The sequence below is a fragment of the Carassius auratus genome, chromosome 31, assembly GCF_003368295.1.
Source record: "Carassius auratus strain Wakin chromosome 31, ASM336829v1, whole genome shotgun sequence".
NCBI classification, from domain to species: domain Eukaryota; kingdom Metazoa; phylum Chordata; class Actinopteri; order Cypriniformes; family Cyprinidae; genus Carassius; species Carassius auratus.
Genome location: NC_039273.1, coordinates 10693463 through 10708324, shown reverse-complemented (window position 1 = coordinate 10708324; position 14862 = coordinate 10693463). Strand labels below are relative to the sequence as shown.

At 38.2% G+C, this 14862-nt stretch overlaps 2 protein-coding genes across 4 annotated transcripts in view; both read right to left on the bottom strand.

Moving 5' to 3' along the window:
- Positions 1–643: 643 nt before the first annotated feature.
- On the bottom strand, positions 644–4855 carry LOC113050525 (transcription factor MafA). The gene has a single exon (XM_026213547.1). The coding sequence runs from the start codon at positions 4031–4033 to the stop codon at positions 3098–3100; it is 936 nt and encodes a 311-aa protein (XP_026069332.1). The 5' UTR covers positions 4034–4855; the 3' UTR covers positions 644–3097.
- A 5662-nt stretch (positions 4856–10517) lies between these two features.
- The window catches only part of LOC113050524 (zinc finger CCCH domain-containing protein 3-like), a 65975-nt gene continuing 61630 nt past the window's right edge, over positions 10518–14862 (bottom strand). The window contains exons 10-12 of one of the 3 annotated variants that reach the window (XM_026213545.1): positions 13275–13438; positions 12844–13013; positions 10518–10987 (exon numbers count right to left, since the gene is read on the bottom strand). In XM_026213545.1, the coding sequence (XP_026069330.1) occupies positions 10917–10987; positions 12844–13013; positions 13275–13438 (405 nt within the window). In that variant the 3' untranslated portion in view covers positions 10518–10916. The other 2 variants (XR_003276777.1, XM_026213546.1) reach the window with 2 other exon arrangements.

The following is a 14862-nucleotide window of genomic DNA, read 5'->3' as shown; positions in this document are numbered from 1 at the left end:
ATTTGCCATCGCATACTTTTAAGCTTCATTTTATTACACGGGGAAACTAAACAGTGATCGCGAGCTATTAATTATCATCGATTAAAAGACAAAGTGTCACTCAAAATCATTTTTTATTTCTTACTGGTCCAAATATAATAGGAATAAGGAAAATAGTGTGAAGAATATAAGAATAAAATTCTTATTTATTTTTGCTTGTTTGTCTAGCCTACGTATCTTTCGACTTTCCTCTAATAAATAATTTCCTTTTAAACGGGTAAACAAAAACGTTTTAATTTTGTAAACGAATGTCACATTGTAGGCTACCAAGCAATTATGAAGTTGTTCATTTTCGATTGAAAATAAAAATCACCATTACACATCAGTATTAAACCTCTGTAGTTCATAGTATCAAAAATATTTTTTGAAATAATTTTTTTCAAATGTAAACATAACAGATTGAGCTTTTGAAATGGTACGATTCGCCATATGCGCATTGAGGCACTTTATATAAGACACAAATCATTCCTTGCCTTATTTTTATTATTTGAATTTAATCTGTCATTTAAGACAAATAGATGTCATTGTAAAAATAACATTTTGTTTTTGGTGTAACAGATCATCACATATTTTAGGCGTGAAAAGTGATTGGAAAACAGGCTGCTGCATTTGACAGGAGTTTTTATTAAACATTATGAAAACAAGATTTTGAACAACATTCCATTTCGAAACATTTTGGTTTGGATTTAATGACACGTAAGGACATTTTTCATTTCGATAAATATATAGAAATTATAGTCTATGTACAGTTTTTCTTCCATTTTACTTATTTTTTTACATAAGACAGCACACGTGACAGCACATATGGTTATGTAACCTCAAGCCGCTGTGCCTCAAATTAGACCAATAGACAGAGAGATTTCTTCATAAAGAACTGTATCATAATTCATAATTTAACCGAAGAAAAAAAAAAGTCAATGTTAACAGTGGTTTCAGGTGAGATATCAAGCAGATACTAACCCAGGTAAAGGAACATACCTGGACATTTTATTTTAGAAGTCTGGACGATAGATCTGTTAGGAAATAGTCTGAAAACTGATTTATGACATTTCACGTGCATTAGATAATCCACTTTGGCAACTTCTTCATTTAGCCAGAACAAGATGGGCTGTATTTCAACCTCAAATGCGCATGATTATTTATAGAGAAGTTTGCACACAAGCCCTATTAATGTGGAATTATATCCGCATTTAATCTCTTGACATCTACCTGTAGTGTAATTCAGTATGGTCGGTAGCCTATTATCATGACAATGTTTTAATGCAAAACAATAGGCAACTGCTTTATACAGAGTATGCTACAGTTTTATTATGTCACAATAAAAAGTTAAAACAACCATTCTTGCCCTTACGAAGCTTGACATATATTTGAAGTATGTCGTTCATCATCCAGTCCATTAAGACATATATATCTTTCTTCAAGAGGTGATCTTAGTTATGTCTAACCAGTTTTCTACATACCTTCATTTATTCTGAAGTACAAAATTCACATAATCAGAGCTTCTGTTAATTGCTTTTGACTTTGGTGCATAGAATATTAGCAGCAATTAAAGACCTTGTGTTTATATGCACTTTAGATCGACTATGTCCACCATAACAGCAATTCGATTAACACAGAGGAAGCGAAATGTTATATAAATCCCAATTCTTCGAATCGTAGTGCAGTGGACTTCCTTTGAAAATGTACTTATTCAATAGGATGAGAATATCTGTTATTTGCATGCTACTACATACAAACATAGTATTAAGACGTTTTAAATAATCAAGCAAAAAGGACTTTAAAAAGAAAGTTAAATTAACACACCATTTGACCTCTACATATGTACAAGTGGGAATAAATAACTCTGGCTCAGGTCGGTTTTTCCCCCTTTGTTCTTATTCTGTAACTTTTAAACAACAGCAAATAAATGCAAGGACGGATTTCATGTGGTTTCGCAGGTACGCCTGAGTTCCTTCAGATACACGGCTTGTGTCGAGCAGAAGAAACGAAAAAAAGAGAGAGAGAGAGAGAAAACAGAGAGTGGTTAAGGGCCATGCTTTTCATCCAAGTGCTGTATGAGGAAGAGAGAGAAGGATCTGGCGCGTTTGGAGTACCATACATGTCCCGCATGCAGGATTATGGGGTAATGCAGACTTGAGCAATGCTTGAGGGCCCTCGACGTTCATAAAGTCCCATCAACCTCAGTTCTTGACTGAGAAATGTCAAGAAAGTATTGCCATTCACCTTTCTTGCTAATAAATGTTTTAATATGGATTATTGTTCCTTGCAAGGTCCCTTCACAGGCTGGAGTTTCGTTTCCAGTATGTTCTCATCGCCATTAAGACTCGTAAATCCGCTTAAAAATAATAATAAGGAAGCAACTGTATGTTTAAGAACACGTCGGACTTTGCAGTTAACCTATAAAAAAAAAAAAAAAAAAAAAAAAAAAAAAAAACAGAATCCAAAGCTGATAGGTCGTTGAAGGTTATGCGTGATCCCATATTTAGATCGGAGGTGTTATGAAGTAGAAGGGTCCGTGCAGTAGGCCTGTCTCTGGAAGATAGTCCTAACATTACACTAACTTTAAGACTTTTATGGTACAGTACTATATTTATACAAATAATGCGCGAATACTATAAATATGTCGCTGTAATGTTAGACTCATAAACTCTCAAAAATAAAGGTTCTTTAAAGTTTCATTTTAGCACTTTAAGTTCAGCAAAGGACTTGACTTGCTTGTCAATAATCGTTTTGGCGGTAAAAGTGGGCAGTTCTTTGGAAAAGAAGTGCAGGATGTTACGGGTTATCGATTTGCACATTGGGTTTTGGGTTCTTCAAAACACCAAACAGATGTTTCTCTAGAGTTCCTGAGAATCAAATATTTATTTGTGGAACTTAAAAAGGTTGTCCTATGACATCAGACCTTTATTTTTAAGAGTGTACGATCTTAATTGGAAATTGTGAGTAGGCTATTTAAAATAAGAACTGCAAATTAAATTCACTCTGAAAAACATACAAATTAAGGTTTAAAAAACGAAAACGTCGGTGCGGAAAAAAAAGTCTTTAACAAGAATCACTCTCACATGAAGAATTCCGAGGAAGTGGTTTTTCCGTGAGTGCCGCTGGACGGGTCCCGAGTGTTGCCGCCGCCGCCGTTAAATGCTCGGCTCGCGAGCTTTTCGTACTTCTCCTTGTACAGGTCCCGCTCTTTGATCAAACGCGACACGTCTTGCTTGAGTTGCTCCACCTGGCTCTGAAGCGTGCACTTTTCGCTCTCGAGTATGTGGCGCTGCTGCACGCGCTTGTAGCGGCACGACTGCGCATAGCCGCGGTTCTTCAGGGTTCGCCGTTTCTGCTTGAGACGGATCACCTCTTCTTTGCTGAAGCCTCTCAGTTGCCGATTCAGCTCGCGCACGGTCATGCTCACCAGCTGCTCGTCTGAGAAGCGGTCCTCGAGGCGCGCGTGCGCGTGGTGGCCGTGGTGATGATGGTGGTGGTGGTGCACCGGGTGGTGGTGACCGTTCGTGGCCGTCGAGAGGTCTTCTCCGACGTATTGCTGACCGCGAAATCCCTCGTAGGGCTGGTGGTGATGGTGGTGGTGGTGCGCGTTACCGATAAGCGCTTCCACCGCGTCCTCGGGCGTCAGGTTGAGGGCCTCTGGACTGATGTGATGCTGGTAGTTGGGGATCCAGTAGAGATCTTCCATCTGCGGTTTGCCCGATGAGACTTGGCTGTTGTTGTTGCCACCGTTGTTACTGTTGACACCATTTCCGAGGTTCTGTCCAGGCTGCGATCCGGGACTGGGGGCACAGAAACTGGGCGAGGAAGGCACCGAGGAGCAGGGTGTGCTGATTGGGGTGGAGGATAGCGAGCCCGGGGGCAGGCGGTGGCAATAGCGGTCGGCCTCCGGGGGCTCTTTCTTGACTTCAAACTTCATGAGGTCGAAGTCGTTGACATATTCAATAGCCAGGGGGCTGTTGGGCAAATCTGCGCTCATGGCGAGATCGGTGGCCATGTCAGTCCATGCGAAGACACCTACCCCAACAGCCAAAGCGACACGCGTGGGTTTCACTGGGATTATAATGAATAGCCTACTGATGAAGATGAAATGGCCAGGGTTTAATACATTAGCACGAGCTTCTATTTATAGTGCAGCGAGACACACATATGCCCATGCATGTAAATGAACTTATACACCTGCCAGTTTGCCTCTTGTTGACAACTTATCCCAGGTCAGATTCACGCGTTAATATCACTGGCCAGGGTGGCAGAAACTTGAAACTCGTGAACTCAAAACCACCAACCTGACTTATCCTCGCTTCACCGTGTTAAAGCTTACATGGAGTTTCAGAGAAATCGTCCTTTGAGTAACAGAGACTTCAGATATCCTTCTTCACCTCCTTGTTTTAAGTCCCGTTCAACTGGAGGCTGTGAAGTTTAAGCTTACATGGGAAGAAGGCGAGAACTTTCCTCACATGTCGCAGAAAAGTCCGCGACACAACAAATGCGCGCGCATCAAGTCGAGAAGACGTCAGACTTTACCTCGAAGTCCAAAAGGAATGATGCTGCTGCTTTTCTTTCTTTCTTTTTTCTCACAGTCACCAGCAAACGCGCACCGCAACAATGTGCGTGACAAATCTCAGTGTTAGTTCCTCTGGTGGGACGCTCCAAAGCAGCTCGACGAAGGATGCGGAATTCTGGCTACTAAATTCACCTCCCTCCGCTGTCACTTTTAAAGTTAGATGGACTGCTGTCACCGTTGCTTTACGTTTACGACTAGAGCTTCCTTCTGCACTGTTGTCCACCGCTAACACGCAGTATCACTAAAGCACTGAAAGGGGCAATGTACCACTTTATAGACATGAAGCGTCCCACCCAGAGAACGGAAAGGACCAATGGGAGGAGGCGTAGCAGGAGACATATTCCTGTAGCAAAGCATCTGTGTAGCAGCTGGGCCGAACGCGCTCAACCGCCCCCTAGCGACGCCACCCCCCGCAACCGCACGTGGAAGGTGAGCGCGAGGAAAGGCAAGAGGCCCTGCTCATCTTACTTAGAAAATGTTTATTTAGAACAGAGCAAACATTTCTTAAACGTTATATGCAATGCAAATGCTGTAGGGATAACTTAAACACATTTATAAAATGGATTGTACAGGTTAGAATTTTCTTGACCAATTTAATTATGTATTTCATAGACACACAATTTATTTTTAAATGATCATATAATTAGATTGATTTATTTGAACTAAAGTCAATCTTATGAGAAATTGCAATAGGCTTGCAACGAGAACAAAATTAATACAAAATTAGAGGACAATTATGACACAATAACACAATGTTTGCTCTTTTAACACTAATAAGTTATTTGCTCATTTAAAAAATGTAAATGTGCTTCAGTAATCTCCAGTGCAACGACAATTATGAACAATTTAAACTAACTATGCGTAGGCTATTTCACGGAGCATCACATTTCCTTTCACAACGATTATTTATTAACAATTAATTATTTGTTAAGTTAGTATTTATTTATAAAAGCGTGCTATCGTTTAGAATCCAGGAGATATGACATATGAGATACATATGAGATGCACATATATAACCTATATATATATATATATATATATATATATATATATATATATATATATATATATATATATATATATATATATATATATATATATATATATATCCCTAATGTGTTTGGACAGACCGTTTAAAGTTTAAATTTATTAGATAATTATGTATTAAACTGCATATTTCCTTAATGTGTTGTAACCCCGTGAACAGTCATTCAGCGTATTGATCTAATAGGATAACACACACGCAACTTTCCTCCCCGCTTATGACCTATAGGCAGTGATGAACTCAATAATGCGTGATCCAGCAATAAAATCAATCCACATTTCCGCCGGATAAGGAAAAATGCTCAATTTGTGCGGATGAGTTAATTATGATCCGCCTCGCCCGTGCCAGCCACGCTCCAGATTTCTTTAGCAATTAACCTCTAATTGCATCTCGACTCATCTGCGCGGATCGACAAATAATTAAGCTCCACGCAGAGCGCGCCTTCATCACCACAGCATATGTCTTATTCAGACGAGCCAGTCTCGCGCAGAAAGAAGTACCCAAAGAAGAGGGTCAGTCTAACACCCTATTCGAGGCAAAGTCCTTATTGCAGTGTAAGGATACAGAGGAATGTAGATCAATATAAAATGTTTGAAATATTTAATAGTGCTTTGTTAAAAAATAAAAAAAATAAATACACGAGGAGGAGAGACACTAAAAGGAAAAGTTCACACAAAAATTAAATTTGTTGAAATTGTTCTCATTTCAGGCCATCCGAGATGTAGATGAGATTTTCTTCATTTGAACAGACTTGAGTTATTTATAACAACATCACTTACTCACCAATCGATCCTCTACATTGAATGGGTGCCATCAGAATGAGAGTCTATACAGCTGATAAATGCATGACTCCAGTACATCAATTAATACATTTTTTTAACTTCAAACTGTTGCTTTTGCATAAAATATGAGTTGTCCATCTATAATATTGCTTTCTCCAGTGAAAAAGTGGTCTCATCTGAATCAGGAGAGAGATATGCACAGATCAAGCACTGTTTACAAGCCAAAACAGTTCTAAACAAAAATCTCATTTTGATGTGAGAGAACAGTTGATGGACTTTTCTTTACTGGATTTCGAAGAATTATGGACTGATATTTTGGTCAAAAGTGACGGTTTAAATTTCAAATTGATTTTTTTTTTTTTTTTTTTTTTACAAACACGCTGCTTTTCACTTCATAATTGATAGCCTGGATTATTTGTGGATTATTGTGATGCTTTTATTAACTCTCATTCTGACTGCAGAGTATCAATTTGTGAAGAAGATATATAATGTTACATTACTCCAAATCTGTTCTGGAAACAAACTCATCTACACCTGGATGGCATGAGGGTGAGTACATTTTCAGCAAATTTTCATTTATGGGGGAACTATTCCCATAATAACGGTGTTTGACAGGTCTTTACTTTGCACTACTCACTCTGTAACTGGCTGAGAGGCTTAATACTTGCCAGTTTGATTTAATGTATGTGTATTTTCTAGGCTTCAATATTAAGATTAATTATCAAAATAAAATCTGCTGTATAACTTACATACTTCTTACTACATCCGAGACCTCTGCTAACTTTATGTAACATGTTAAGACTTTCTTTCCAGGTGCCAATGAGTGAAATACGGACACGCTTGAGGCTCAAATCTGCCAACGGAGGGGAAAAAAGAAAAGCCAAAGAGGACGGGACAAATCATATCAAGGTATTTAAAGATGAAGGTGCGCTAAGTCATTATGGAGGTTTTATCAAATAAGCATGAGTGGACCTCAAAGTCCAAGCTAAGCAGTCTGCTTTGAAAATGCCACATTTAAGAAGATCTGCCATCGTCCATTCAGTGATCGGAGGTGGGTGGGTGTGATGTGGCCGAGGGCTTGAGACATAAATTTGGAAGTCAGGGCTTTCATTGTGCCTTTGCATATTGGGAGTTAGCTGCTGGTGCAATTCTACCGATTTAAGCAAAATGGACATCAGCACGTCCAAGGAGTAAAAGAGTATGAGAATGTGGAAGAGAGAAGGGGGGTTTGGACTAGACATCTGTGAAAATGACTGAGACGGATTTGTCCGGTTAACCCTTCTTTAGCCAAAATTGTTGAGAGTTGCGAGGTGGAGTAGGGGGTTATCGGAAGAAGGTTTGGAAAGGAGGTTTTTGTGTACCTCAGAATCTCACAAATGCCTGTTCAAAGACTCAGCAGTAATCATGTGACTACATTCAAACTAACAAGTATACAAAGTTCTATGAAGTTCTCAGCGAAAAAGTGAGTTAGAAAGAGCAAGATGACAGAAAATATAAGCATGTTAAGTGTTAAAGAGGAAAATAGACTGATTCCTTCAAGAGAACCAAAAAAGTTGAAATGGACAAAGGAAGAGATTTTATAAAAATGTACTAAAAATGGCATACAGAAATAAACCACAAGCAGAAAGATTAGAAAAAGACAGCAGCATGAAAAAGGACAGAGGACAGATATACTAATGACTACTTGCACAGAAAGTATGATCTTTATTGATGGGCTGGAGTCTTTGCTGAGCTGTAACAAGTTTGTCTTTTTTATGCCTAGGCGATCTATAGAGGTAGAGAAATATTACACTTGACCTTTCATGCTTTCCTTTTCTCATTCAAGTGAGATTATCCTCGAAAAAATGTGAATGTGTTTCCTCTTTTCTCTCTCTCTCTCCTCCTCCATTCTCTTTCACATGTGCTTTTACTAAAAATTGAAATATTGATCTTAATTAGAGTTTGCAGAGCTCAGCAGCTCGCGTTGAGCTTTGAGACAAGCGGCAGCAGACATCTGTCTAAGGCACTTACATCCTCGCCGTCGGAGCGAGAGAACGAGAGGGAAGGGGAGGGTGAGAAAAGAAAGAGTGATTGCTACTTGGATTTCTCTTTCTCTTCCCATGCAGATAACAGAAACTGGTGAGTGACCATAGTTAAAGAGCATCATGAATACAGATGTGTGCATCACACCTCACATTTTTTTTCCGCCCTTCTGTATAAATCATCTTAAGGATTATGACTTTACTGTACAGACTCTGTAGTTTTTTAGTTCTATGGTAAATATTTAGGGGTTATTTTGTTTGATATATGTATTTGTGTGTATGTTGAAGATTATTCTGCATAATGCTGCATCTGAGACTATGAATGAGACATTCACATTTGTTTTGGCACCTTTAGAGATGACAAGATTATAATAAAAAATCCTGTACACTAACTCTAAACGCATGTATTGTTTGAACTGTAAAATTGTTTAAATAATCATTTTAGGGTTTTATGCATCATGTCTTGGTAACAAAGTTGCAAATTTGAACTTTACACAGCAAAGGTTAGTAAGTTGATAATAAAAGAGAACACTGACTGATGCGTTATGTATATAATTGTGTATATTATTTGAGTAGTAAAGTTGTTTAAATTGTTATTTTAGTGGTTATTGTAGGGTTTTAGGCAAGTTGTAAACTGGACATCAAACTGCAATGGCTTGTAGCTATATATTTGAAACCATGAGTATTTTAATGTTAACGTTGCTAAAATCATTTAATGTGAATTTTTTCAATCATAATCTCATGTATGACGAGTTAATTTTATGGTAAACAACATTATGCAATATATTCTTAAGTTTACTCTCGTGTTAATACTTGTTAAACCTGTGAAGTTGCTTAAATTGTAATTTAACAGTTATTTGAGGGTTTTAGGCATTATGTTTAGGCAAAGTTGTAAAACGGGACAAAACTTTACATAGCAAACGTTAGAAAGTGAGTCATGTTAACATGACTAAAATCATGTAAACCGATGTTGTTTGAGACTTGTGGCTATATATTCGAATTTGAACCCAGACATTCCTTTAAAATAAAAATAAAATCTGACAGCAAGAGCTGCAATGCAAAATAGACAAATAAGCTAACAGGCGTTAGGTGATGTATGACAACTTTAGTTGATTTTACCACCCCCAAATCAACATGCATTCTTGTGAAGTATCCCTTCATGCATGATCGATTAAATAGGGGAGAAAGATAGACAGAAGTCAGATGAGGGAGTGTTTTCCTTCCCTCCATACCTCTATGTCACTGTAAACGTGGCTCGCATCATGAGCATGGCCTTTATCTCGTTAACACGGCGGCAGGCTTGTCAGTGCCAGCGAGTGTGTCGTGTTCCGCAGCGAGACCCTCGCCACGGTGTATTAATGCCTCCTGTCGTTGCTGCCGGTGACTGTTAACCAGGTTTCCCGTCGTGACCAGCAGTCGTTTGTCACAGAGCACGGAGCACGACGAGGCCATGGTTCAGCGGAGCATTAATAGTCTGAATATCAGCAGTCTCCGCACAGTAAGGAGCGTTCAAGGGATTACGGCTCCCATCATCCCCTCTGTTTAACACTCAACATACTAATTACATTATCAAAAAGAGAAGAGGGAGAGGAGGAGGAGGCGGAGACAGGCTCATATACGAACGGATCCTCAATCAAATCATGCATTTTGGGAAAAGACAGGCAGAAGAAAAGGAAAATGACATTGTCAGAAATTAGTTGTGATGGATTTGGTCTGACAGCAGTTAGAGAGGAAAAAGTGCGAAAAGAAGAAAAATGAGTTTTGAGGAGTGTGAGGAAGGCATAAGGTTTTTTTTTTTTTTCGTTTTCTATAGATTCCTTAAGACTCAATTACAGTGACAGACTTGCAGCCATGAGCAATGTTCTTTACATCCACCTGCCTCACAACACATGTAGAGAAATGCCGATACTTTTCACGTTAAATCATGTTATTCAGAAAACAACTTGGGAGTGAAGTGGTTTGTGATGTTATAAGGTTTAATAACTGAAAAATTGGTTAAATATGGTTAAAAAAAACTGAAAAATTTAAACTTATATATGCAAACATGCTCGCAAATAAAGACACAGTCGTGCAAATCACAAAGCATTTTATTTAGTAATTTTTTGAAAATACATGTTCACAATACATTCGAAAGGATACAATTTATTTGCATAACAAACCACTACAGAAATCGTAGTGGCTACAGAACGTCTGCAGTTTTTCAGAACAGTATTTGGTTATAATGCATACATTCAGTTCTGTAATAGTGAACACTTATGAACATATTCAGAGAAATGTTAAAGGAATTCTTAGAATTGCATTTCTTGAAACCAAACATATGACTTCACACCAAGAAGTGGCTGTAAAACTCTCAAATAAAGATGTCTTTGTAAACCATTTAGTAACAGTTTAGCAGAATTTCACAATTTTAAATAAAAATTAAATAAAAAAAATATTCTATGGTGTATTACCATTACCAAAACCCACCATCAACCCTCCTTTGGCAAGCTTTCTGTCTGTGTTGTAGATAACAATCGTGGCTTGATATGTAGTTTCTTTCCTGTAAAAGACAGAAGAAAGGAGAGGAAAAATTCCTCTAGGAAACAGTCATTTTTCATGTTTTTAAGGAAGTGTATTATGATTTGGTTCCACAGCAGTAACTGAAGCTAAAAGTGAAAGAATTTGAAACGTTGATTTGTAAAAACAAGACAGACAAGAAATGAATAGCACCTGCTATATAATGGCAAGAGTAGCTATTGTTCTGTTTTAACTGATAGAGGAATGACACAGGAAAGTGTGATTGTCTTAGGGTGAGTGATAGCACAGAGTCGGAGGGATAAAGAGAAGATGCAGGCAGTGATGCATAGAGTTATGGGCTAATTTTTGCAAAGCAGAGAGAAGAATCGTCAAATTCATTAAACCTCATGCTATGAAGTTTTGAATTTGAGAGCAGTCTGTGTGCAGCAGATGATTTCAGACAACAGGTTAAGAAAGTGACGTGAAAAGCCATGGTGGTTTGGTGGGCACCTGTGCTATTCTGAGACACAGGGCTGCCATCAATGATCCCAAAGGAGAACTGATCTGGAACTTGGCATGAGAGATATAGGAAGTTGGCAGAGGGATGTGCGTGTGTATAAAAAGCATAAATTTGTACAAATACCCAGACATGATGCAGAAATACACATACCACCACTTACGAAAGCTTTGGAAATGCAAGGAAACACGTTTAAGTGTTCATGTATAGAGAGAAGAGAATGAGTGTATGGCATGCTTCAGTATGACCATATGACTCTAAAAAGACACTGTTAGGATGTAAAGTCAGATGTTAATCACAGCAGTTTCTGTTCCGCTGGAACTAATTTAAGAAAGGAAGTTTGAAAGCATGGGAAAGGAGAAGACTGGACAGTTGAAAAGCGTTCAGATGGATTCTAAAAAGTTAGAAGCAGTTTCTCAGAACCTTTAAAAGAAGCTGATCATTTCTTGCTGGAAAATGACGTGTGTGTGAGGGCAGTATATCATGTTTGTCTTTTTGAGTGTGGAGAGAGAAAGACACTGTTCCATAGGGTGCGGCTGGTGTGTGTGTGTGTGTGTGTGAGGATATAGGGGCCCCTCTCCTCTAATCCTCTATCAGTAAGACTGACATGCCAGCTTCAGCTGTGCCTGTCCTTAACAACAAACCTAAATATTAGTAACCCTACAGTAAGTATTATATACCTCATGCAGCCCCTCTCTTAAATAATATCAACCCCCTCGATATTATTAACCCCATCACTGCGTATTGAGTAACCCAACTATGTACTCCATAAATATTTATTACCTCCTTGCTCTTTATATAAACAGTGACCCCAAAAAGTATTTGGACTCTTAAGCCACACTTAACAAGCCTATTTTAAATTGATATCAGTATAGTATTGCAATGCATTAGACACAAAAACATCAATCCAAGTGGCATCTGCAATCAAATTTTGCAAGACTTTTTCTTAGGATTAAGTTGATTTTTTGGAGCCATATTTTTCTAATGACTTCTATTTTTGGTGTGCTTATCAAGTAATTTCCTCATTTCTTTCACACAGGCATCCAAGCAGAGTAACAACAGATGTAGTTATCGTCACATTAACTTTGGACATGAAAGTGCCCAAAAACATTTAATCTTATTTTTTTAATAACATAATTATAATTTAAAACCTAGGAAATGCAAGTGTCTTTTTTTGTGTGTGAAATGTTTTGTTATCTTTCTTTAAAGGAACCACCTGGTTTTATATTTTACTAATGCAATAACATTTATACATGAGCTTAAGTGGTCATATACTTTGTAGTGCCAATTTATGCATCTCATCTAGTATATGTTACAATTATAATTTTATTTTACACTGAAATTGTTTTCATCTAAAGTCCTCTAGACATGTAAGTACACACCTTTGGCATGAGGGCCTGCAGCAGGAGGGAGCTTTGGGGTTTCAGGGTTCTCTGACATGTCAATAGAGCTGGACAAGGAGATAAAGGAAGGCAGCTTTTCAGGACCCGAGCTGGACGGGCCCTCATCTGCCTGTATGGACTCTGTCTGAAGAGTCTGAACATCATCTGAACTGAAAAACACCAAAAATTATAAGATTCTTATAAGATTAGCAAGATTTTATTTAATTTTCAAATTAATTTATAAATAATCTGCATGCTTATGGGAGATTAACATGGTTATTCAGGTCACTTCCCTATAATAATATATTTAAATAATCATAACTATAATGTTTTTGTTTTTTTAACTGAACAGAAAGGAGTAAGAGAACACCTCTTCTCTTGTATCAGTGACAATTAAGAATCATAATGCTATATTAGTTCCTGATCCTGACCTCTTTAAAATGTCTCTAGTATGGGCTTTCTTGGCTGGTCCAAAGCTTGCGCTAGAGCCAGTACGTTTCAAGCTCTGTCTGTGGAGCAACTTGCATTTGGATCCACGTGGACACACGCCAGTACTGGAGAAGTCTGGACACGCCAGTGTGTGTTTCTTCTTACACTGTGAAGACAGCAAAACATTCATGCTTTATTTCTTTATATCCAGAGTGACAATGGATGTTTAATGGATTTGTTATGAACACGTGGGACACTGTCAAGTTAAAATCAAATAAAGATTTCATGTGTGCCCCACTCTGTAGGACTGCACTGAAATTAGCAAAAATGAGTGTTTGTGCGTGATCACACATCAGTAGGTGCATGCATCTGATATGTGAGAGAAGGTGAGCATGTGTTTGTGTTTGTTAGTGAGAGTAGGTGAGAGTGTCTGTGTGCCTGTGTAATTTGGGCGTAAATTGGTAGTTTAATTCTTCGGGAGACCCGATCCCTCCCACCTGTCAGAGGAGCTAATTATACCTCACTATGGGGTGAGGAGAGCGAGATGTGTGTATAAGTGAGAGAGAAAGACTGGGCGAGTGTGGGGCCTGCTGCTCCAGAAATAAATAGAGAGAGTGAGAGTGTATGTACTGTATGTGTGTGCTGAAGGGAAGGGTGGCTGAAGGATCATGTGTCCGGGAACACTGTGGACTCCCTGTCAACCCCTGGGGCAGACTGTCCAGAGACACTTTCCACAACAGCGATCAGGTCAGAGCCTCAAGCGGCCTAAAATCACCAAATTTACAGCTATTAGGAATTATTTTTTGGTGCTTGGAAATGAGATACATAAACTAAACAGTTTTTGTTAAATTAAACCCCCAGGGACCGTCCACACAGAAATTTTTTTTTTTGTAATCCAGCTGACCGACTTTTTAAATTGTTGCACATGTGTCATATTGCTGTTTTTTTTTTTTTTCAATGTCTAGTACCACAGGCACCACATTTTTAGATTACCAAAATGCTTGTCAAGACCCCTAGTAAAGCCTTAAGGTAAATAAATCCAGTGTGCCCTTTAGGAGGTCAAAAGTACAAGATAGATATGATACAATCAAGATGAAACAAAACAAAAACAAACCAAACTCACACTCATACCAAAAAACAGAAAGAAAAAAAAAACATTGGAGTTTGTGTCATAGACACTGTAACTTACTACGTAAAGACATGTATAGTGTGGCTATGGAGTCTTTTTGTACTATTATACAAAAAACATTAAACATGTATATATTTTATCTATACACAAACAGTCTAGTGTAACTGGATTTTCATGAAAAAAAAAACCCAATGGATCTGGGTCTCTAATGTCCTCTAAATCATCCTATAGACAACATCATCACTCACCACACTCATGGCTAATTGGTCCAATTTGCTAAATCCCTTGCCACTTGAATTCAGTCGATTCCAATTCCACCCCATTTCAGAAGAGCATTTGGGACCTTTCTTTTTTTAAACACCCATTTGTTTCTTGTTTGACTGATAACATCCATGTCAAGCTTTAATCATTCAAAGGTCTGGTGAAGGCAGATAGAACCCATGTGTAAATTGTGAAAAATT